This window comes from Mycena indigotica (assembly GCF_014461135.1).
Source record: "Mycena indigotica strain 171206Taipei chromosome Unknown Mind.scaff0007, whole genome shotgun sequence".
Classification (NCBI taxonomy): Eukaryota; Fungi; Basidiomycota; class Agaricomycetes; order Agaricales; family Mycenaceae; genus Mycena; species Mycena indigotica.
In genome coordinates this window covers 1,836,440-1,858,985 of record NW_023503006.1, presented here as the reverse complement: position 1 = coordinate 1,858,985, position 22,546 = coordinate 1,836,440, and the positions used below count along the sequence as shown (strand labels likewise).

At 50.1% G+C, this 22,546-nt stretch overlaps 10 protein-coding genes across 10 annotated transcripts; 1 reads left to right on the top strand and 9 right to left on the bottom strand.

Moving 5' to 3' along the window:
• Window positions 1–193: 193 nt before the first annotated feature.
• MIND_00831400 (Beta-lactamase class penicillin binding protein) lies at window positions 194–1,372 on the bottom strand (the record flags this gene model as incomplete). Its single annotated transcript, XM_037364983.1, has 5 exons — window positions 1,279–1,372; window positions 1,194–1,229; window positions 655–1,143; window positions 420–607; window positions 194–373 (listed from the first exon to the last, which is right to left on the bottom strand). Exons 1-5 carry the CDS (start codon window positions 1,361–1,363, stop codon window positions 194–196), a joined length of 978 nt encoding a protein of 325 aa, XP_037218225.1. The 5' UTR covers window positions 1,364–1,372.
• Window positions 1,373–1,447: 75 nt separating this feature from the next.
• MIND_00831300 (uncharacterized protein) lies at window positions 1,448–2,124 on the bottom strand (the record flags this gene model as incomplete). Its single annotated transcript, XM_037364982.1, has 3 exons — window positions 1,448–1,732; window positions 1,782–1,919; window positions 1,975–2,124. 3 exons carry the CDS (start codon window positions 2,122–2,124, stop codon window positions 1,448–1,450), a joined length of 573 nt encoding a protein of 190 aa, XP_037218224.1.
• A 419-nt stretch (window positions 2,125–2,543) lies between these two features.
• On the top strand, window positions 2,544–2,904 carry MIND_00831200 (uncharacterized protein; the record flags this gene model as incomplete). Its single annotated transcript, XM_037364981.1, has 2 exons — window positions 2,544–2,627; window positions 2,680–2,904. The coding sequence occupies exons 1-2, from the start codon at window positions 2,595–2,597 to the stop codon at window positions 2,902–2,904; spliced, it is 258 nt and encodes an 85-aa protein (XP_037218223.1). The 5' UTR covers window positions 2,544–2,594.
• Window positions 2,905–3,057: 153 nt separating this feature from the next.
• On the bottom strand, window positions 3,058–4,815 carry MIND_00831100 (uncharacterized protein; the record flags this gene model as incomplete). The annotated part of the gene is made up of 3 exons (XM_037364980.1): window positions 3,058–3,937; window positions 3,987–4,119; window positions 4,179–4,815. 3 exons carry the CDS (start codon window positions 4,813–4,815, stop codon window positions 3,058–3,060), a joined length of 1,650 nt encoding a protein of 549 aa, XP_037218222.1.
• A 2,231-nt stretch (window positions 4,816–7,046) lies between these two features.
• Window positions 7,047–8,777, bottom strand: MIND_00830900 (F-box domain-containing protein; the record flags this gene model as incomplete). The annotated part of the gene is made up of 4 exons (XM_037364979.1): window positions 7,047–8,201; window positions 8,248–8,332; window positions 8,381–8,434; window positions 8,491–8,777. 4 exons carry the CDS (start codon window positions 8,775–8,777, stop codon window positions 7,047–7,049), a joined length of 1,581 nt encoding a protein of 526 aa, XP_037218221.1.
• An 824-nt stretch (window positions 8,778–9,601) lies between these two features.
• MIND_00830800 (p-loop containing nucleoside triphosphate hydrolase protein) lies at window positions 9,602–10,685 on the bottom strand (the record flags this gene model as incomplete). The annotated part of the gene is made up of 5 exons (XM_037364978.1): window positions 9,602–9,828; window positions 9,881–9,930; window positions 9,986–10,203; window positions 10,253–10,414; window positions 10,461–10,685. The coding sequence occupies 5 exons, from the start codon at window positions 10,683–10,685 to the stop codon at window positions 9,602–9,604; spliced, it is 882 nt and encodes a 293-aa protein (XP_037218220.1).
• Window positions 10,686–10,804: 119 nt separating this feature from the next.
• MIND_00830700 (p-loop containing nucleoside triphosphate hydrolase protein) lies at window positions 10,805–15,231 on the bottom strand (the record flags this gene model as incomplete). The annotated part of the gene is made up of 21 exons (XM_037364977.1): window positions 14,932–15,231; window positions 14,776–14,878; window positions 14,709–14,720; window positions 14,550–14,655; window positions 14,273–14,502; window positions 14,173–14,222; window positions 13,805–14,125; window positions 13,608–13,751; window positions 12,995–13,554; window positions 12,841–12,937; window positions 12,637–12,791; window positions 12,501–12,584; window positions 12,334–12,448; window positions 12,166–12,285; window positions 11,958–12,113; window positions 11,773–11,910; window positions 11,607–11,722; window positions 11,456–11,558; window positions 11,105–11,408; window positions 10,998–11,053; window positions 10,805–10,951 (listed from the first exon to the last, which is right to left on the bottom strand). Exons 1-21 carry the CDS (start codon window positions 15,214–15,216, stop codon window positions 10,805–10,807), a joined length of 3,402 nt encoding a protein of 1,133 aa, XP_037218219.1. The 5' UTR covers window positions 15,217–15,231.
• A 98-nt stretch (window positions 15,232–15,329) lies between these two features.
• Window positions 15,330–16,483, bottom strand: MIND_00830600 (Protein AIM2; the record flags this gene model as incomplete). Its single annotated transcript, XM_037364976.1, has 8 exons — window positions 15,330–15,407; window positions 15,458–15,472; window positions 15,522–15,720; window positions 15,768–15,825; window positions 15,875–16,052; window positions 16,115–16,144; window positions 16,194–16,199; window positions 16,247–16,483. 8 exons carry the CDS (start codon window positions 16,481–16,483, stop codon window positions 15,330–15,332), a joined length of 801 nt encoding a protein of 266 aa, XP_037218218.1.
• A 303-nt stretch (window positions 16,484–16,786) lies between these two features.
• On the bottom strand, window positions 16,787–18,950 carry MIND_00830500 (uncharacterized protein; the record flags this gene model as incomplete). The annotated part of the gene is made up of 15 exons (XM_037364975.1): window positions 16,787–17,068; window positions 17,243–17,318; window positions 17,378–17,479; window positions 17,529–17,537; window positions 17,591–17,641; window positions 17,695–17,783; window positions 17,836–17,961; window positions 18,013–18,087; window positions 18,173–18,244; window positions 18,293–18,363; window positions 18,416–18,480; window positions 18,530–18,537; window positions 18,595–18,697; window positions 18,746–18,766; window positions 18,817–18,950. The coding sequence occupies 15 exons, from the start codon at window positions 18,948–18,950 to the stop codon at window positions 16,787–16,789; spliced, it is 1,284 nt and encodes a 427-aa protein (XP_037218217.1).
• A 1,123-nt stretch (window positions 18,951–20,073) lies between these two features.
• On the bottom strand, window positions 20,074–22,361 carry MIND_00830400 (uncharacterized protein; the record flags this gene model as incomplete). The annotated part of the gene is made up of 12 exons (XM_037364974.1): window positions 20,074–20,203; window positions 20,248–20,283; window positions 20,332–20,384; window positions 20,702–20,950; window positions 20,997–21,086; window positions 21,134–21,352; window positions 21,401–21,501; window positions 21,550–21,626; window positions 21,674–21,759; window positions 21,812–21,949; window positions 22,000–22,084; window positions 22,147–22,361. 12 exons carry the CDS (start codon window positions 22,359–22,361, stop codon window positions 20,074–20,076), a joined length of 1,479 nt encoding a protein of 492 aa, XP_037218216.1.
• Window positions 22,362–22,546: the final 185 nt, after the last annotated feature.

The following is a 22,546-nucleotide window of genomic DNA, read 5'->3' as shown; positions in this document are numbered from 1 at the left end:
AGACGCGGACAGTCACGATCCACATGACTTGTTACAGGGACCCACAACAAATTCGAGCGAAAGGGTTCTCTGGGAGTTGACTAAATGATTATTGAATTATGGCGAATGCTACGCAATACGAGGCTAACGAATTTACAACTACAAGGTACACTTCGGAGCTCGTCCCATTGTCCTTTATGACCCTCAACCTCCCTTAATGCACATCTGGTAGCAAAACATGGCCAATGAGATAGGGCGTGACCATCCCCGCCGCTATTAGCAACACACGCATGGACGGAGTCAAGTCTTTGCTCGTTGTCGGACCCACTTCTTCAGGAGGATGCGAATGTGAGACGGGCTGGAGGACCGTGGCAACATAGAGAAAGGTTCCGCCCTATAGATATGTTAGAGATGCCACGAGAAACAAGCGTCAGACCTACTGAGAGCAGGAGTGCGATGCCAGTCCAGCCTGCCTGTGTCGAACCAGCCGAGAAGAGCGAGAGGAAGAGATAGGAAAGAATGGCACCGACAGGTGTAGAAGCGGCAAATACAGCGAGGTGGTTACGGCAGTCTGGTCGTGGAAGGGAGGTGTTCAACAATGCAGTTGTTAACGCAAGAGACGTTGGGGCTACATCCCATAAGGAATCGACATACGGAAGTTGATGAAAAACTCACCTTTATGGATTATAAGTGCAAGAAAAACAATAAAAGAGAGGTCGCGGTGGCTGTCAGAGGTAGAGTCGGGCTTCGAAATGGAGCTGACGCCCAAAGCCAGCCCATCTGCCAAAGCGTGCACAACCAAACCGAAAGTCAATGGATACGCGCGTGCTCTACTCAATCTCGCATCCTCGGAAACCATATCGACTTGCATAAAACCCGCGCCAGGAGGCTCTGGAGCCCCAGGCTCAAGTTCCTCGCCCAGGTCGGCGTCAAATTCGACGGTACTCGGTCCTGTTCGGGCGTGAATCGGGAGAGGAATGTCGTTTCCATGGTGGGAATGAGCCCCTGGAGCGATAAGCTGCTCAACAAACAGCATGAAAGTGAAGCCAGCAAGCAGAGAAAGCGCGACTTGGTCGGTGGGCAGTCGGGAAGTAGGATGGGCTTCAGCAAGCGTGTCTATCCCCTCTGGAATAATGATTCCTAGTGCTGTCCCAACGAGAATCCCTTAGTTTGCTTGTCAGCGAGGGACGAAGCCGGCTCAACAAACGAAATACCAGAGCCAAAGGTGGAGAAACGTGAAATATGGTGTTCTGCAAACGATGTTCGTTGAGAGGGGCGAGCAGAACGCTTGCTACGCACTTGAGAGAGTAAACGAGAGAGGTATCATCCCGCACAGAAACGAGGCGGCGCCGAGGAGGACCGACATTACGATGAGGGCGAACATGGTCGTGTTGGTGACACGTTTGGGGTCACAACATTTTCTCTAAAGATTATTTCTGGAAGAACTATGTACTGGTACAAAAAAAAGTTACAAAACCCTTGATACTATGACTATCTGCAGGTCGTCCTCCTCTGAATCATCCGAGTCGTCACTATTGTACCCCAGTCCTAGGCTTGCCATCTGGTTGAGCTTATTGCGTTCCATCGCTGCCGTCCACTTGAGATGCTGGTGGCGCAGTACTTGGATACGAAGCGGGTCAAGATAATGCGGGTAACGGGCGCCGTGTACGTTGGCAACTACCTGCTGTCTCATTGCGCGCCGTTCTTGTGGCGAGCAAGGATCACTTGGAGGAGGTGGAGGGGGTTCGCTTCGCTGGACAACTTTGAGTAAATATGAGTAGATTAGGGCGAAGAACACCGACCAGGCCAGCCAGCGCTCGACACAACACGGTAGACACAGCAGAGAAGTAAAGATTATTCTCAGAGACGTCCGGGTCGCCGTCCAGGACGTCTCGAGCAGCGCAAAAAAATATCCATAGGCCATATAGAGCCATTTGGAGCTAATAATGGTTCCACACTGGTCTTCTTTAGCGGGTGAGATGCAAGTTAGTGCACATACTGCTCAGAGGTCATCGCACGGAAGACCACTTCCTCAATTAGATCACGGTGAGCAGGTCTTAAGAGTGAGTCATAGTCGTCAAGCATTACGTTGCGCTTGGGGGTCGTTGCAGGGTCGTATCGGTAGCTGGACAAGGTCGCCGACATTACGGGTCGTAACGGGTCGTCAGTTGTTCCACGCGAGGGGGAATTGAGGTCCCAGAAAGTATGGCATATATAGGGCCGGATCTGAGGGAGGTTTGACATTTCTTGCCATTGAGGAGGTTGGAGTGCCTGAATTCATTACCCGATTGTCTGAGGTCTACCTCGCGTGTCCACAGTGAACTTGATCGGAAGGTTTACGTTGGTGTCAATGGCTAGGAGGAGAGTCATTTGTGGCTCAAGGTGATGCTACCGAAAATGCGAGGCTCAATATCTCCATTGAACAAAACCATTATCAGAGGCTTGCAGGAGACCGGTCACCGGAGGTAAACTCTGGCTATAAGACTTGCGGGCGGATAAAATGCGGGTGACGGTAGAACAACGGATGAGGAGGTTTTGTCCAGGATTCAATGAGCACGTGTTGACTTTGTCTCAGACTCTCATCTCGGCCCGCTGCTCGCGCGCTGTGCGCCAACATGGGAAAGAGTGCGAAGTTGCACAAACGAACTGTACGCGCCGTTTGACGTTTGTAACCCCAGCTTATCAAATTTCACCCACTAGCAGAAAAAGACTGCTAAAACCGCATCAAATCCTGGCGCTACAGTCGTCAATAAGCCCCATGCTCAAGCGCAGACAGCGAAGAAAAAGGCCGTCTTAAAGCAAGGCCAGAAGTCCAAGGCATCCACGAGTCACGTTCTGGGCGGGGCAGACTACGTCGATCTCATGATGGGTAGTCGTAAACGCGCTCGTGAAGAGGCAGCCAGATTACCCCAAGACACTGAGTAGTCATTGGGTTGATTCAGCTCTCCCTGTTCTTCTATGGTACAAATAAACAGTACAACCCCACCATTTTGAATGTTTCAACTATCGCTAAAAGATGAAGAAGATTGAAGATAGCTGACTGGAAAGGCATCAAGCCAATTCCAACTCTGGTATATTCTATCGTACAATTACGTCTCCCAGACTAGCCCCGCCTTGACTGCGAGCAATTCCCTGACCATCGAGTCCATCGGAAGCCCTTGGTGTGCCAATCGCAATCCCGCTTCCATAGTTGTCGTCTCCTGGACCCAGATTGAGGTATGACTCTGGCACCCCTTTGATAGCAACAGCAGCAGAGTTGTTGCGCGAAATTGGCGAAATGCCTTGTGGCAAGTCTGGCCGGGTGCTCACCCGACCAGTTCCCCGAGTTGGGATGAGCCGAGCAGCGGCAGGTTTGGCGACATCGAATGTGGTAGTGGTCCCGGCTGTTGAAGGTTGGGGTGTACGCTTCGTATATGCAGATGGGGCCGTTGACGAGTTGCGATGAACAGTCGCGATTTGGAGTATGTTTTGGATGTCGACCGTGTTCATAGACAATCTGCTGTCAGAGCCTGCGCTGTTACGTCGCATAGCTGCTTCTGACTCAGGCTCCATCACTCCAGGGCTTCGTTGGTCTTCGGGAACAAACTGGTTCCAAGAAGATATGCTGGTGCGGACACTAACATTTCCGTCGTCAGTCATCGCGGACCTCCTCCATTTGTCGTTGGTGTAGATTGGATCGCGAATAACACCACCCCCGCCGAAGGAGCTGCTGATAGACCCCCGTTGCTCAATGAGATCGGCGTCACTCTTCTCGTCTGCGTTCGAATACCAAGTCTGAGTAGTTGGCATCCTCTTTTCGGCATCTGATGATGGCCATCGTCGGTTCAGGAGAGCAGGATCAAAAAGCAAGCTAGAGGCTCGTCTTCGTCGCCTGCGGACGCGCAAGAAATACCATAAAAGTAGCATGATTGCAAACACCAAAAGGGCGGCTCCGATTGCTATCCCAATAACAGCACCCCTGGAAGATGATTCAGGTTGCGAGCCACATTTATAACGTTCCTTCTTACTTGGGCAATCCTGTTTGGGTGACTGCACCATCGGCACTGGAATTTTGAGACTTGCCGTCATTATTGCTATCATTACCGTTGTTGTTCCTGTTAGATGCCAAGCAGTCCTTTGAGCTTCCCGAGTCGCCTGAAACTGCAAAAACAAGTGAGGAAGCCTAAAAAAATGCAATGACACAAAGAGAGAAAACGTACCAGTCATGAGAGCTGTTGTTACTAATTTGTTGGTTGCGGGATCGTTGAAGAGTAGGGCTACTTCATTGCCACGATTACTAGTCATGGTATACCGAGCCAAACCGTTGGCAGCGGACGAGGGGAGGAGTGTAGCTCTTCCATTTGGCTGGAAAGCGGTGATACTTGGGGGCCTCGTTGCGAACGCAACAGAGAAGCTCTCGCATTGACCGATGGAAGATGGTATTTCGAAAAGGTTGAGGGTGGAGACGGTGAGGGACGAAAGGCAAGTATTGGACCCTGTAGTAATATTCGGCGGTAGTACTCTTGTGACATCGGACACCTTGGAAGCTGGGCCATCTGGATTGTCGAGGGTCGCGATGAAGGTGGTATCTGCTGGCAGGGGAATGAAAGAAAGCGCTATGCCTGTCGAGTTGGACGACCCAGGGGGGATGGGAATTTGTATTGGGATGGCATTATTGACCAGAGGAAGGATAGTGAGAGTAGTTGGTACCGAGTGATTGCTGGAATCAGTCCCCGAAAACGAGATGGTGACTGGTGAGCATTGAACGATTGGGGAGAACTTGAATTTGAACGAGCCCTGGACGACCTGCGGACCCAGCGCTACCAGCACGGCCAAAGTAAAGGCAGACTTGAACATGAAATAAGGCAAAGACCCGGCCCTATGTCATGAGCAAGGTGAACGCCTGCGTGCGCACAAGGTGGACTAGCCACACAGAGATGGTCGTAGTCAGTAGGAGACGACTACAACTTTCAGTATGTCATCTTGGCATGTCATTGATGAAATCAAATCAATTTTTCTGGTTGCAAGCTTGTTCAAGAGTCTGGATGAGTGGTTACAAAGAAGACGGTCCAGACAGCGGTTCATGCAAGAGAGATACACAGCGTTGTCCTAAAATACGCGTCAAAACGCGTGATTGGCGCTCGAAATGAGTTCCGATTTAGATTCTGAACTCGCAGCATCCATCAATTCCAGGCTTGGTAACTACTTCCATGTTCCGGCCACTGTCTCGACGCCTCCACCGTCGCTGCACTCACAGTCTGGGCTACCTACCCAATTCTACATCCCCCATTGTTCCAACACTCACCTTCTTCAACTCTGTGACCGGTTCAGATGCTAAAATTCCAACATTCCGCGTTCTCGACGGCATCGGCAAGCCTGTAGACGGTGCTCAATTACCTGAGGTATTTGTATTCTCCCTCTCGATGGCCGCAGTAACTCAACCGGGTCATTCAGATCGACGAAGCATTCGCTAGAAGATTGTACGAGAAGATGCAACTTCTCCCCACCCTTGACAGTGTGCTCTATAACGTCCAGCGTCAGGGCAAGATCAGCTTCCATGTCTGTCTTTGGTTTACCACCAGTTTGTGAATACTGAATATTGCTAAGTAGATGACCTCTGTACGTACTGTTTCGGTCTGGGGGCGCGAACTCTGACAGTTCACTCGAAAGTATGGAGAGGAGGGCACAATCATCGGTGCTGCTGCTGCACTCGAGATGGATGACGAGTAAGTCACGAATCGGTCAGCTAGTTATCATACTAACAACCGGCTAGAGTCCTAGGTATTTCAAGTCAGAATGCACAGGTAGACGACATGTTTATCATACATATGCGCAGGTCAATACCGAGAAATGGGTGTTCTTCTTTGGCGTGGATTCAGTTTGGACAACGTCATGGCTCAATGCTTCGGCAACCAAGAAGACACCTCGGGGAAAGGCCGCCAAATGCCTGTTGTAAGGTCAAAGAATTCTCGTTACCGGCCCTACTCACGCGTCCACAGCACTTTGGTTCACCAAAGCACCACTTTCACACAATCTCTTCGCCTCTAGCCACACAAATTCCGCAAGCAGCTGGAGTCGGATATGCCTTGAAGCGTTCTCCAGATCGGCGTGGTCGAAATATCGCTGCGTGTTTCTTCGGAGAAGGTGCTGCCTCTGAAGGCGGTGAGTCTCTTTTGTAAAAAATAAAAATTATTTCCCAAATAATAATCAAAATAGATTTCCACGCTGGTATGCTGTTAGCATCGACGATTCCTTCTCCTACATTATTCATTGCACGAAATAACGGCTTCGCAATCAGCACACCCAGTTCAGAACAGTACTATGGCGACGGGATCGCCAGTCGGGGACCAGGATATGGTATCGATACAGTTCGAGTGGACGGAAACGACGTGTTAGCAGTTCTTTCTGCCGTTCGTGAAGCGCGCAGACGAACTCTTGAACAAGGACGAGCCGTTTTGGTGGAGGCCATGAGTTACCGGTCAGCATTTTCCTGTTTTTTATGTCTCCTTTTGATCCATTTTCAGTGTCGGTCACCATAGCACCTCCGACGACTCTTTTGCCTACCGTCAACGCTCAGAAGTTGAAGATCGCAAACGCATTGACAATCCCATCGTCCGTTTCCGTCTGTTCATGGAGTCTCAGGGGTGGTGGAACGCCGAAGAGGAGGAGACCCTCAAGGCGCGTCTGAAAGCTGACGTCATGAAAGCGTTCAAACGCGCCGATGCCCTGCCTCGCTGGGAATTGAGCGAGCTGTTCACAGACGTGTATGGAGGCGAAGAGCCATGGAACATCGTGTGTCTTTTACGATTCGACTTGGGTCATGTCTGATTCTGTTGCAGAAGGAGCAGCGTGAAGAGCTGAAAGCCTTGTTAAAGAAATACGGGGCAACTTGGGAACCCTGGAAAGCTGAACTAGGGAAGTTCAAGAACAAAGGAGCCGATTTGCTGGGGTGAAGGCGAGCCATCATAACTGTACATTGTGTAACTCTTACCTGCAGCAATCCTAAACTGGGAGTCGCTTGATGAACTTCAACGGAGTGATAGTTTGGGACCATGTTATACTACCCATCGAGCAAATAAGCCAACTTATTAATCATTGGAGTCTACAGAGTCATTCGTACCCGACCCCGCATCCATTGAGCCATCTGAATTACTTCCATCATCGTCCTCTTCCAATTCGTCATATTTTTCTTCCATGTACTCGACCTTGCAGTTCTCCACGAGCTCATCCAGTACCTTGTCCCTCTCTTTCCCGGGTCCGGGTGACCACCGCACAACGAAGCGAGGTAGAGGCACATGGTTTGCGCAACTGCACTTGAAGCCCGACCGAAAGGCTATCAGGTCCCTCAACTTCGTGCCATCCAATCCGAACAGCCGCACTTCCTTTAGATGAGGGAAGATCGGGATCCGGCGTCGCTGGCGTTTGCAACTACAACCTGAGTCTTCGTCTTCGTCCTCGTCCGAAACCACAGTTGCCTCGAACAAGATATCGAGCAACACGTGACGTGGACTGATCGCAGAGAAATCGAGCTCGAGGACGCGTAAAGCGGAAGCCGCACGGATGAGCTTGGCCAATATCTCCGCTTGACATTCGAGCGCTGCAATCCGGAGGGTGTGAAGCCCCGCCAGTTGGATGGGGGGACACTCTGACTCCTCCGTCAAGAGTTGCATGGCGCTGGTGTAGTCTTGATCTGGGAGGTCCATCGACAGAGTGGTAAGGTGGGGGAGGTCAAGCGTTTTGAGCATCGTTGTCAAGTGCTCAGGATCAAGGTCCGTAAGCGAAAGCTCTTCTAGTGTAGGGACGGAAATCCGACTATCGGGTGATTTAGATGCCACACGCGGGCCAGAATAGTGTAGCAGCAGTCGACGAAGACGAGGAGACTCTCTGAGCATCGCATCCCAGACATCGAATGGTGGTCTGATGTTGTCCGGATGCAAAGCGAGCTCCAGCGCGTCGAGTTGCTTCAGGTACGGCGAGTGTGCCCATGGCAAGTTGACGCCAATGAGTGACACATTCTTCAGCGAAGGGAGCACGTTATTGAATATCATGACCGGGTCGCGGTAGGTTGCGATGTAGAGGTTATGGGCCGTTCGGTAGTCCTCAAAGTGGTACAGCTGCAGCGTCTCCAGCCTGGGGGCAGGCCCACATGTAGACAAAGCTTGCCGGGCAATAAGTTTGCATTCGTCTGCGCGGACCTGTAAACAGTGTGAGAATCGATTCCAAACCTCGTGCGGTACAAGCTCCTGAAATAATCTTTGCCTCGATAGTGGTCATGGCTGCAGCACCAACCTTGAGATGAAATGCTCTCCACCGCGCAACATGAGGCGTTATTAATTCGAATATTGTCCGCATCTCTTCGCGACATAGGGTTACTCTAGCTGGTTTCAGTACTATTTGCCTCGCCCACGACAGAACAAATTACCCAGGAATGTGTTCCTCCGGCGAAACGGTGTCCACCAGAATATCAAGTGGATAACTGACGGCAAGCCGGTTAGTCTACAACTTCTCTTCCTGCGCTCAAAAAGAACTTACTTTGGCGAAGCCCTGCTGAGGAATGCCTCAGCCCTTGTGATATGGACTGGTTCACGGAAATGCAGCGATGTCCACAGAGAAGAAGTTCGGATTGCAATTTGCCGCCAATGCTGGCAAACTTGCGAGGAGATTAACTGGAAGTCAGCCGACGCAGTAGAGCAGTAGTCTTCATCTGGTCGAAGAAGGAATGGAGAGTCGCTGTACTGGTCAGCAGCGCCTAAAACAAATATGCGTGCAATGAGCTCGACGGGGAGGGAATGGATGGTCATAGCTGGTAACGAAACCATGGTCGTGGGATGGAGCAGGCTCGGCTTTAGCCTTGTATTCTTGTTACTTAAGGTACGCTGCTATGATCGACTCCGAATGCCGAGGCAGCAGAATGCTCTGCGTGTTGGGAGAAGCTAGTCGGACGCTACCTCCACATTATGTCCCCTACAAAAGATTTGCCATGTCCAGCTGGAATTTTTGGTGTGCCATTCCGATTTGCCACTGATCTACGAGAAAATTCCAGTTAGCCCGATTCCATAGATCTGGAATCTGAAATCTTCCTTGACGCGTTACTGCCGCCACCAACTTCCGATTCCGTCGCCAGTTTCCCCACAGTGTGCAGACTGCAAGTATCGATGATGCCGTACATTGTAACTGGTTGTCGTCTACTGTTCAGAATTTTTATGAACGGCTTCAAGCAAACCTTCCATCTCGTTTCCACCTCGCGGCCAGCCTATTCTTCAGTTCTCCAGGGATGCCACAGTCAGTCTTGAGAGGGCCGCAATGCGATTAACCGGCTCCTGCGTGGTCTGTCCCGAGACAGCTTCTTTAGGTAAAAGATGCAAGGTCGCCATGCCTTGGGCCGCCACACTCAAAAAAAAGCACCTTGCGGAGCGAAGGCTACATATGCCAAGTGGGGAAGACACTGATTTCATGAACCGTCAGTTTCGCTGAGCCTATTAGCGTATATTGGCAGCAGTACGGTACAAACCACTCGAAGTGGCGTTTAACAATATTGTACCTGCGCAAGGTTATCCCTCGAAGGAAATGCAAAAAAAGCGCACTTAATTAGCCTTTCCAGTTGTACAACACTCTCTCTCACTCATGGACAGATCCTTTGATACTACTTTGAGCGGTTTCGAACTTGTTCGTATGCACGAATGATATCTTTGGAGTCGTCAGGACTCATTTCCAGCGTCCGCATGGCGTTTCCGAGCGAGTTACGGCTAACGATGAGGTTTCCCTCTTCAGTGGTCGGCGTTTCATAGACGGAGTCTAGCTCCATAAGCGATTGTGGTACAATCTTGCCGGTCTTCAACAAGCCGTCTATATAGCGAGCGCCTTGTAAAGCTTAAAGGCATTAGTTACTGGCACTTCTCGCGCCGCAAGCAGAGGGAAATACCTTGATAGTGCGACCATGCTCTCCAAGCGCAGAAAAAGAAGGGGATATTACTGCGTTGGCGTGATGGTGAAAAAATTCTTGAGTCCATGACGAAAACATACATACGGAATGACGGCTTCAAAGAAAAGCAACATTAGCCTCAGCCACAGCGTCAGTAAATGAAGCGGCATACGAATGATAACGAATGGCGCCGTTAACGGCGCGATCAGAAGATAGGTCCAAAAGCCTTTGCTGTGTATTGGGATTCGGTTCTGGATAAAAGCTTGGAGGTTGGAGATGGCTTCTGGCGCCGAAGTGACTTTCGGCGCGTAAAGTAACGGAATCTAGCAGCCTGTTAGCACACTACTGTAATGCATTTTGACCGGTCTCCACCTTTAACTGAGCCAAAGCTGCTTCCGCCTCTTCTCGTTCTACGCCGACCAACCCACTCGGCGGTTTCGTTGGCGGTGCGTGTTCGACGTCTATGCGCTTCAATACTCCCTCCTCGAAATCTAAGCGATCCAAGAATCGTTCGCCGAATTCAAACACTCTAAACTAGAGCAAGCTCAAAACATATGCGTTCAAAGGACTGTCAACCTACGCGCACTGTTCCAGGTTTAGCCTGTCCCCATGACGTCCATGTCGAATCGACCTTGTAAACAGCCCATTTTACGATACCCTCCCGCGGAAGCCAGCCTGATTTCGGCGGTTCGATATGTGGTGGAGGCGGTGGCCGTTGCATTCGTAAGCTATAGTATGTTATTGGTGGTCGGCCACGAGTGAGAGGAAGAGCAGCAATACGCATGGAACCCCAACGGGAGGTCATGGTGGAGAGAGCAAACAAAAAATGAGGTTATGTCATTGATGGCGATGATTCTCAAAATATACAATAAAAATTAGACGACCGATAGGTAGCATTAGAAAAGTAGTTTTGGGTATGCCTGCCTAGCTTGCGAATTGTAAAATTCCCTGGTTTCGTTCGGGGTCAGACATCCGTTGTACTCGCACGGTTGGTCCTGGAGCGATGTTGTTCATATCTTGCGGAGTGATTAGAATATACTGCTTCTTGTCCGAGCTATTAGCGGTGTCGATCTAATCGCAAATGAGTAGCTGGTCTCGAGTTCAACAGCCAACATACCATCATTTTCATACTAATCCGTCGGTTGACAGCGTCCATGAACACATCGAACTCATCTAGCAAGCGATTTAACCCCGTGCAAACTGTTCAAGTTTGTAACAACGTACCAAGGCATCTAATCGGGCAGCCAATCGACTCCCAGAGCGAGAGCAACAAACATATGGTCGAGAAGGACTTCTCGCCTCCACTCAGAGACCGTGGGTCCTTATCGCGACTAGCTCCTTGAGTCGCCGCCTGATCGTCAGTTTGAACCTTGAGCTGGAGTGTTTCCTTGTCGTGGTCGAACATGACCTTGCCGTAGTAACCACGCTGTGACAGGTGCAAACTAAAGACAATCTTGCAGCGAAGAGCGATATGACGCCGGAATTCCTGCCATCGAGCCAAGCGAGCATTCAGTGACTCTTTGAGAGCCTATAACTGTGCTAAATACCAAAATAGCAAGATAAAAGAGTGCGTACCTTGTTTAGTGTCATCATTTGCTTAAGATCACTATCGGCCTTCTCAAGTCGATCCTTGGCCTTGTTGACCTCGACTGTCATCTCTTCGACCGTTGCACCTTGTCTATAATGGTGTCAGTCAAAGGGGAGTCGTTACAAGGAAGAGTCGCACTGTTTTTCGCGATCTTGCAAAGCCGCTTGGACAGAATGAAGATTTCTCTGGACTATTTCTGGAGAGCGCCGAGTTTCAACGCGCTCACAATACTGTTCTGCTTTAGCAGTCCATTGCTAGAAAGTATATAAGCGACCATAGTTCAACATTAGAACTGAGAGCAAACCTTAAACTCCTCCACTACCACTTCAGCTGCTTCTTTGGCTGTATCGACGCTTTTTGTTTCCTCCGTCAATTTCTTCTCCCAGTGAAAAACATCCTTATTCAGCACAGTGCGATTGTCGACCGCCCTCATGATTTTCTCCTGTAGAAAAATCAGCGGGGCGACAGGCGCGGCAGTGGTTGTATCACTTTGGCTGCTTGTTTCACGGTGTCAAACTCGTTTATCTCGTGCTGGATCTTGTCCTTCTCCGTCGTGAGTTTGATATTTTCTGCGTCGAGTTCGTTCCTCCGTGGCGCGATGGCCTCCGCCTGTTTGAGAAGGGTTGCTCTCTCTCCTTGCGATATCTGGTTGCGATGGCCTCGGTTTGGTGGTGACGAGAATGACAAGACAACACACCTCCATTGCACCTTGAATGGCTCCCATATGTATTGGGATGTCGGCGTTAAGCTCATTCTGCAATTGAGTTGCACGAGTCCGAGCTCTGTGTCGACGCTCGTCTACTTCCCGTTGTTGACGCTGGAGGATGTGTTAGTGATGGATCAAAATCTCGGAGCATCAGCAAACGTTGAGATGGTCAACCTCCTTCCGAAGAGTGGTCCATTGAGCAGTGAGGTTCTTGACCGACATTGTTGCTGTCTGATAATCGGCCTCGTGTTGGGCCTTTTGTTCGCGGTATTGTCTGGGTTGATAAACGGATTAATGAGTGAAATGCGCGGGAGAGGAACCCTGACTGGATTTCGAGAGTAGCTTGAGCAGCAAGCAACATGGGATTAACTTGCCCACCGCCAGCGGGAACTGAAGATTCTCCTCCCTCTCTAAATAAGCCATATCAGCAAGAAACAGTATAGGGGGACAATATTGACGCACTTCCAGCGAACTAGATTGAACCCATCCTTGGTCCACGCATAACCATGGCCAAGATCACGAAGCGTCTGCTCTCCTTCTTTGCGATTGGGGGCTAGGACGCGACTCTCAATAGACATCTTGTTTATCAATATGCGTAAGACATGGGGGTTATCGATCTGGCATATAACATTCAGCAAGAAAAGGCTTCAATGTAAGAGGATTGACCTCAAGAGCACGAAGAACGGTCAGAACACCGTCAGGAGGTTCCCCGTGACGATAATCGAAGAGATCGGGTGAAAACGTGTGGATAACCGTCTGAGGACTACACAACGCACCACGTCAGGTACAATTGAGTAGGTTGAACCGCACATGCACGCACTTTTTTGCATCTTGAAGAATTTTCTTCAGAGTGCTCAAGTCGCGGGGATGTGTAACCGCGAAAGAGGTCAATTGCTGGCCAAGCTGCTGACGCAAAAGTTGTCCGTATTCGGGTTTGAGGAGTTTCACATGTATCCCAAGCGGGCCAAGAGGCTTCTGACCCTGCCAGCGAGTCTGTTCGATTCGTTGAATGACTTCCTTGATATTGTTCCCATAGGCAGCATAGCGATCGCTTTCAGCTTTCTCGCAATTCTGGATGGCGCTATCGCACTGCATAATTTGTCCTCGCAAGTCGTTGGCTTTACGCTCAGCCATGTTGCCCTCCTTCTTGAGCTGACCGAGTTGTGTATCCGCATCGCTTATCTTTTGACGAATTTGCTCGAGCTCGTTCTCAGCAGCGGTCTGTTGTTCACGCGCTTTAATGATTTTGTCCTGCGTTTCCTGGCGCGCTGATTCGGTATCCGCCTGCAGTCGCTTCATTTCTGCATCGATCTGGTCCTGGTAGCCCTTGATAGTTGAGTCGACTTGTGCTATTTCTCGATTGATGCCCTTCATCTCCTCCTAAGTACAGAGAACGATTGAGTTGGGCAAAGCGGATCAATACGGAGACGGACATGGAATCGACGGAGCTCTTCTCCATTCGTGCGAATCTTTGCCTGAACCTCTTTCTTTTTAGTCTGAAGATGATCAGGACTGCCGATCGCATCATGCTCCTCTTCGAGGGCAATCATTGCCTCGTCAATCTCCTCTAGCTTACCCTAGAGTACAGCGTAGGTCAAACAAAGCAAGAAAAATCGTAGAATCCCCGAACCTTTGCAAGCTTGAGGTTCTCTTGGATTTTAGGAAGACGACGCTCCTGTTTGGCAACTTCATCTTGCTTGCCTTCCATCTCTGCTTGTTTCGTGTTGACATGTGCCCAGGCAAGCTCCTTCTTGAGTTCGTCTACTTTGCGAGCTTGATCACGAGCTTTCGTAGCTTCTTGGAATCGAGCTGTGGCCTCTTTGAGATTGGCCTTAAGATCTGGGATTGCCTCCTTCTTTTGGACGAGGACACGGCTTGTGGCACTGACGTTTGCGAGGCAAGCAGTGTACTCGTCTGAAAGCTGCGAAAGCTGGGTTCCACGAAGGAAAAACTATCTTGTGTTAGGTAATCCGCCAAGATGAATGGCAAATACGGTACCTTGTATTTATCTCCAGGAGAGGAAGCGCTAAGAAACTGCCTCGCCGAGTCTGTCCATTGAATATTAAGAGGTCCAAATAAGATGAAAGTGGGGTTGAACCTTGGGTCAGCACATTCATGGGATTGTCGACCTGGATGTTCATGTGGTCACAGATGGCCGCAAGCTCTTCCTTCTTCGTGCTGATAACGCGTCCATCCTTGCTCTTGATTTTCCAGGAGCTGTTCCCTTCTTTCGTGAAGCGACGATTGATAACAATGGATTTCCCATATTCTTTGGGTTTGTATGCCTCTTCGCCCTGGTTCTTGAGCACAATCGTGACTTCGGCAGCACTGTCCAACAACTTGAGAAGAAGCAGCCGCAGAAACGAGTGGCTTACTTCTGCCCTTCACGAATGAACGACTTAAGACCACTCCCACGACCGGTCGAAGCAGCCTTTCCGCCCAGCGCAACAGTGATGCCGGTCAATACAGCACTCTTGCCACCTTGCCGGTGGTGAATGTGAAGAACTTTTTGAAAAAAAAATGAAGCAACTTACTGCCATTATGACCTATACAGCTGGATGAGCACAGGAAAACACTTTTTCTTTGTGAAAAATTACATACCGATAATGAAATTCATCTGGGGCCCGAAGCTGAAAGTCAAGCGTTGGTGACACATGAACTGGTGAAGCTCAATGCCCTCAATGATTCCGAATTCTGCGACGCCCTAAAGAATAGCTTAACAGAGTCCCGCGAGCCAGGAAGTATGTAGCGACTTACGCCAGCAGTCTTCTGTTTGCTTTCGTAGTTGGCACGGATAGAGGCCCCAAATTGCTCTTCGAACTCGCGATCCGCTTCCCCAGAAGCTCCTTCATCATCATCCTGGTCCTCCTCAGATTCAGATTCGTCTTTGCGACGCGCCTTGCTTTTGGCGCCGCGTTTGTTGGGAGCAGGAGCAGGTGACTCATCATCACTTTCGTCGGTACGAGCGCGTTTTGAGGCCGGAGTGCCATCTACTGAAGGGGCTTCGTCATCACTATCCACCGCTGCTCTGCGTTTGGGCATTTTGAGATGGTCGTTCGGCGCAAGTCGCGTTACGTTGATAGCACGTGCATGGTCACAAAATCAATAGCCCCTATCTTTGACCATCCATTCCCAAATTTACTAATTTTTGGTAACTACTTCAGGTGCTTCTTAATGAACGCTAAAGACGTATCGAAAGCACCGTTTTTGGCGGCCACCTGTACAGGATCGGACTGGACATGCCAAGAGTTAGCAGCAGAGCAATCACTTCGAGGAAGCATACCGCATTGGCGCGAACCTGGGACCATTCAATTATTGTGCAAGACGAAAGGTAGAATGCAACTAACCGCAAAGCCGTGACCAACGCCGTTGAATTGACGTCTCAAATACCCCGGTGGATACTGGCCATCGTCAAGAACCGAATCTGTCTCAACAGCAAGTGCAGGCGTAAAACCGGTGTCAAGCTCTGCGTTGTTAATCTCGATAGGAACATGCGATTGCGCCTTGACGACCTCGAAGTCGATGGGTACATCCAGAGAGGAAGGGCTAAAGAGTTCAGTTTGTGGTCGCCTCACAAATGAGAATTGTCTTACTGCGCCGTGGTTCCTACAGTCACTGTGTTGTTCTGCACCAGTCGAACAGTGTATAAGCCTGTCAATGTTTGATGGAATGAACGGTCGTGGTCGGAAAAAAAGCGAACCCCCAAAGCAGTAGCCCGTTACAGCGATTTGTTTGACGCCACGTGATTTCAAAGCATTGACAACGGCGAGTAGCGGTGGGGTAGTTTGTGCTTCCCCATGGTTAACGGCCCATGCAGTAATATTCCCAAGCCCATCCGGAGGCAATGCGTCTCCATTTAGATAATCTGGAGCAAATGTCTGACAAGGACAATTTCAGCCTTTGTAAGCATGTAAGTATATAAGCAAGAACTTGAACGTACTGCGAACCCGGCTGCGGCCCACTGATCTGCCTTTTGCCTTGGTCAATGATAGCATTAGAACCCGCAACCGGATACAAACCAAGACCTCGAGACTCATGAGTCGATTACTCCATACCCTCAAACAACACTCACCAGATTGTCCGGAGAGGGAAGACCAAAGACATCCGTCAACAAAAGTACAGCGATCTTGGGGTCGAATTTCTTTTTGGGCAGCGTGACGTAGGTCAAGACACCGTTAATAGTGACATTCTTGCCAAGCGGTTGGACACCAGCAGCAACTTGGGATGGAAGATGGCTCTCGAATCCAAGTTGGGGAACAACGGCGGCGTAAACGGCCGAAAGGACGGACAGCAAAACGATGGGGAGCATCTTGAATGTCGAGAAGACTCAGAAAGAAGCAGCAACATGGGGTCCGAGCTTTATACGAGCAAAGCGAAACTCCCACAATCGGCTCGATGACGAACAATTTCTCCTGGGAGACAGATGGCCCAAACAAGTCGGGTCAATAGCATGCCTCTTTGCGCCGATGGCCCGGCAGAATCGTGAGCAGTATTATTTGATAGAATTGCGCTAGTTGTACACATGGTTGTGGGTAGTCAGTGCCCCGGTAGTCTACTGTCTCGATGTTAAAATTGTGGTTGAACCCACCAAGAATATACCAAGCACACACCTTTACAATTCGTCTCTCTTTGCTCGCTGCTTTGGTTCCTGCACATCGACCCTACCAACTGCTGTGAAAGCTTCCATTATTTCCGTACGGGCCGCTTCAGAAGACTCCCATTGGGCCTTGGGAATGCTGACGAGCTGCACGTCAGCCATTGCGCCAACTTGCCCCACATATGCTGCCGCCGGATGTATTTGAGCAAGCGTTGAGGGTGTTTGCAAGTATGATGAAGATGGGGGGAGAGTTAAAGCCAGGTAAGTGTGCGCGGCATAGTTCAAGTTGAGTGCCATCTGAGTAACTCAGTAAGGAGCAAGTTGTAATGAAGTGTGACGTCAGGCCTCAGGCTATTGGGAGAGTGCGAAAAGGTTGGGATCTTACACTACTACTAAACGTCGACTCCAATCGTACAGTAGAATATACATAGTCCTCCCTCATGATCATACCGAAAAAAACCTCAATCACACCTGCTCATGGCCTGCGGGAATATTTCTCCGCATAGCATGGGCCGCATGTTCATGATGGGCGCGAGCAGTAGCATTTCTGGTGCTCAAGTTAGATGATTCGAGGGAGGAAAAGAGGCTTCAGAGCCAAAGACGCACGGCTTGTTAACGGGGCTTTCGTCACCGGAATAAAGGAAAATGTCGTAAAAGGCGCAGCCGAATTGAGCGCCGAAAATGGGGGCGAGGACGGGACACCAGAGCCTAGAGATGATAAGATGTACGGCCACTGTTGCAGAATCCATCCCAATACCAGTAATGACTGCGAAGGAAATTGATCAGTATCACGTGGCGAGGACAAGAACAGATACGGACTTCCGGTATGTGTAAACGGCTCTTCCATAGCCCGCCATTGAAGTGAAGAGTCTTCGAAGAAGGATCAGCAACATGATACGCTCCAATCCCACCAGCTAGCCTACCTGGGACCTAAATCACGCGCAGGGTTGATGGCATAACCAGTTTCCATGCCAAGCGAGGCGCCAATGCCCAAAATGAGGACGAACAGGAACTGATCATCGAGTTTGAGCGTTGGGTCAAAGGTCTACGTGAAGAAACCCTACAAGAGGCGCGAGACCACTGGGAGGCGGAAGGTTGTTGCTGTCTCCGACAGCAAGGACCATGACCAAAAGAACTGCAGTAGCCAAAAACTCGGAGAAGAAACACGAGACATTCGTCATGTATGGGAGCTGGGGAAAAAGGTCATTATTCATCACACGCGGCGCAAGGGGATCGCATACCGCGTAAGTAGAAAAGAGGCTAGCGGTGCTAAGGGTTCGGATGTCATCGCCGCCTTCAAATGCGCTCTGAATCGGCTGAGTGGGATCTTAGAACGGAAGACTGAACATACGATCTGTAGTGCATTTAAGAAATGGCACAGAATAGACAGCAAAAACATACGCCATGATAATAATTCGCGTAAACGAGTGCTGCGCCAACCAGGCCGCCCATAGTTTGAGCAAAGATGTAGCCCTATCAGATATCAAGACCAAAAGAGGCAGAAATAGGTTATCACTATACCGGAACTTTCTTCCAAGGGAAACCGCGCCATGTTGCCAGTGCCAGGGTGACGGCTGGGTTAATGTGTCCTCCTGGGAGACGGTTTAATACCGATTCAGGCCGCCAAACAAGGAACAAATTCACCAGAATAGCCCCCGGAGACCCACACACCCATCGCTGTTCCGACTCCCCATCCTACGTTGATAGATCTGCCAACGGTGAGCTAATAATACCCAAAGGAATGATAAGATTACGCACAGATATTCCTAATAGCGTGATTAGATGCGTCATTGAGGGTCGGAGCCAGAGAAAGAACGACGTACACCTCTGCCGCTTGAAGCAACAGCCGTCGAGGTGGCCAACACAACTTGACAGTCGACTCCAGTGCCAAATATGACGAGGATACAGACACCTAGAAATTCGGCCCTGAAGGCATGTTAAGATGGACAACTTGAAAAGAAGAAATCATCTCACATGTATTCTCTCAGTATCAAGCTGTGGAAGTAACCTTGAGTGAGAGAAAACGATGTTAAGACGAAGCTAACCGATATTTTGACCACCAGTTGGGATGGATGGTGACGACGCCGTCGCCAGTATACGACTCAAGGTGCTCGATATGGTCCTCTTTGGTGGACGAGCCATGAGCGGATATAGCATCGGGGGCCTTGCTCATCGACATGGTGCAGAGAAGAAGAGTTGGAGCGAACGGGGCGAGCGCTTCGGGGAAGTTTCAAGGTGGTGCATATTTATATAAGCTGTGGTGGGAGAAGGATAACTCCTCCGCGTGATACAGTCAGCCTAATAACGTTGGAAATGGACATTGACGGCCTGGGCGTGCCAATTCGCTGAGCCGGCCTTATGATCTTTACGAGAGTCCCTTGAAGTGCATGATACAGAAGAATCGAAACGAGGTCGTGTTATAGACTTTTATGCGAAGCTGTCAAAACAGCGATGGCGGCCGTCACCAAAAAAGAAGTAGCCCGATATACGACCCAGAGTATGCGGCCAAATCCAAAATAAAAGCCATACGCTGTAGATAGCGAGCAAGCCCAGTACCAACGCGATTTCCTTTTGCAGTGTGGGGTAACGACGATCTTGGCGGATCAGACAAAAACTCTGGGCGATCTTGAACAAGAGGTCCGAGGTCTAGTGACAGATGAAAATTGAACGACGTCAAACGTGGCTCCGGAACCTCGACCCTCGCCAAACGTACCTTGAAGCGTGGCAAGAAGGTCCAGTTCATGTCGGTTATCTGGCTTAGCATTATTGCCGGGCCAAGTGGAAAGAAACCTTGCAGTGTCCTCTTCGAGAAATGAGCCCACACGACGGGGAGAATATCCGACCCACCTTGAAACATCTGACCTGCCGCGGCGTACAATTCACGGGTTTTCGAAATTTATCTATTGGAGATGGGACATCTATCTGGCGAGGCTGTTGTTTTCGACTCAGGTACCGGGATAAAAAAATGGAGACAGCGTCAGTGGGTCCAACCAGCTGACGACATTTGATTTTGGATGAATCTTGGATTTGGGGCGAAGGCAGGACCGCGGTGAGCCGCCGGAGGTTGGAGAGTGCCGTGAGTCGCTATCTAGGCATTTTGATGAGCGTCCGCGTCAGAATTCTCGTTCCAGAAGAAGGAGGATAGGATAATATCAAGTTCGGAGGGTCGGCCCTGCTCACCAAATGTAGAACCTCCAACTCACAGTTGGCTACCAAACGCTTCCGGATCTTGTGGCAGCTTGGCGGCCATCTCGTTCGATTATAAGCGCAAGCGGCCAGCAGACGCACTTCCCGAGTTGCCATCAGGTGAAGTGTTCGACAAGACGGCGCGATTCAATCCTCGAGGTATCGGCAAGTGTTCCGCTGTACACCCGCCAGTCCTTCTTCCAACGCACACCGCGATCGTTAGCGGATTCAAACCAGTCGCCTGGCCTAAGCCGTGTGAACCCTGGGTTGTCCCGTGGTCAGCATCACACCTGCGCGAAGCAGCTGTGGGTAAGATTGAGTTGCATCTGGAAAGAGATATCAGCAGAAGAAAACTTGCACGAGGAAATACTCGCTCGTGGAAGACCATAATCAGGCCGGCAGCAAGCGAGGTTGCTGGCTCGTGGTCCTGGTGGTGTTCAGTTGAGAAGTGTCGTGGCCATCACACCGGCACGTGCTATACTGCCTCTTTCAGCCAGAACGCCTCTGTCTAGATGAGGCAGTTCCAGGAGCTGCGATCGAGGAGATGGTGGGTCCAGAAGGTTCGTTGGCGTGAGATTGACTCCCTACATACTCCGATAAATGTCCTAATGTACTCAGTAAAGGCATCTCCGGCCCGGGCCGCCCCATCGACCAGTAGCCGGGAAAACGTCGGTTGCGAGAAAATTACTCGTCGCAGGTCGCATTTGCGGTTTGTTTGGGCTAGTCTAAAAGCGACTCTCATACCCCTAATCGCCAACGCCAAATCGACCCCCCTTTCTCAGCAGCCCACAAAACGGGTAATACATCTTCATCCTCCCTTAGCTGAAGGCTGACGAATGGACTGGAGAAGCGCCTGGAATCTGAAAATAGACTTTGAATCCTAGAATTCGTGTCTGCTAACACAGGCTCGCCGTTGTCAAGAGCCCAAGCACGGAGACGACAGTCGCCACCAGCAGCAAATAGGAAACGCCCCGAGGTATCGACAACTGCGCCCTACACCACGATCAGCAACTAAATCGATACTGTAATAAAACTGTACTAATTGGGTAGAGACTGAACCAACGTGGCCCAAGTATGTTATAACTGGTGCTGAGTGTGGTCGGAGAAATCTTGTGTCCATCATGCCTAGCTTGAAAAAGGTGAACAGCCAGACATTAGTGGCTGTCAGCGACGAACCCTGCCATCCATATAACCCACAACGAGCCCGCTTGAAGTGCCAGCGTGAATGGGATAAATGAACGTCGTTGTGCTCGCTTGTTGCGCCGATGAACGTGCACCTGAAGATGACCAGAGTGCTGTACTTTCTGTCACAATATTCGACGCGGGCTTGGTCGTTGCGATCCGCGTATCGAAGCGGAGAACCGTCCCGCCTCGTGTGCCAGACCAAATTAACCACTTGAATAGAAGGTCAAAACCCCGCTGGGATCCTTGAGAAGACGATACTTCGTGTGACGCAACAGAGAAGACGTCGCTTCCGGTTGCGAGATTACGGACAGCATTTCCGTGGTCCAAGTTGGCGAGATATGCGACGTTTCGCGCGGCACCTAGAACATCATGGGCACAAGATCTCAAAGCACTAGTTAACTGCGAACCAAGCGACAAGGAAGAGCCTTCTAAACTGGCGCAGCGAACGTCATACACATTGGATAAAGTCAATATAGACATCCGGCTATGCTTGCAGTTAGCTAAAAATCGAGGAAAAAAAAAAAATAATACTCAGGATCATCTTGAATGCAAACTTTTGTTTTGGGGGCAAACGATACGGCCACGCAGCGTGATTGGCTCGTGCAGATAGTGGAGATCTGGTGAGAGCAAGGTTGAGCAATATTCAAACATGGTAACAAGCTGACGTGCCTCGCATTTCGGTGCTGGACAAATATCGCCTGTCCAAGGCGCAGCCGCCTCCAGTTCATAATCATCCTGGTATGGTTGAAAATCTCTTGACCAGAGCCACCCAGATGTATCCCCAAGAAATTGTCGGGTGGAGCCAAGCTAATGAGTTATGAGTCGGACAATGTTCTATCGGCCAACACTAAACGGACACAAAAGGCTGAGATGGGGGAATCCACGTTGGAATGCTCAGGACGGCCAATTTGTGTGCTCGGGAAACGGGCTTGGAGGACGGTTCTGGGATTGGTTTTGAGAGAGGTTCGCCTAGGTTCGCCAAACTGCGAGTAAATATGACGAACCGCGCTTTTCGTTTCCTGCTCGCAAAGCTTGGTAAGCTCGCCGTGTTTCGTCCAAAAGAGCTGAAACTCCTGCGCGGCGCTATAGGCAGGCTTTGAATAGGTGTTGGTAGAGTCGGAAGATCCGCCACTATGGGTGCGATCGGTCGCTGAGAACCAACAGGAAAGTATCGATTGCGCTCTGCATCAAAATAGAAACCAGGAAGATCGAGAGGCATTCACTGATATCCAGTGCAATAGGGGGAGGGCAGACCACTCGACTGAAAAGAGGTCAAAATTTGTGTTGGAGAAACAGCAGAAAGAACATTGCGTCACGTCGTAACTTTTCTTTTCTTCTTCTTCCATCCGTACCACACGCTATCAAAGCATTTGAGGAGAGTCCCGACTTGAAACATCGCGGTTT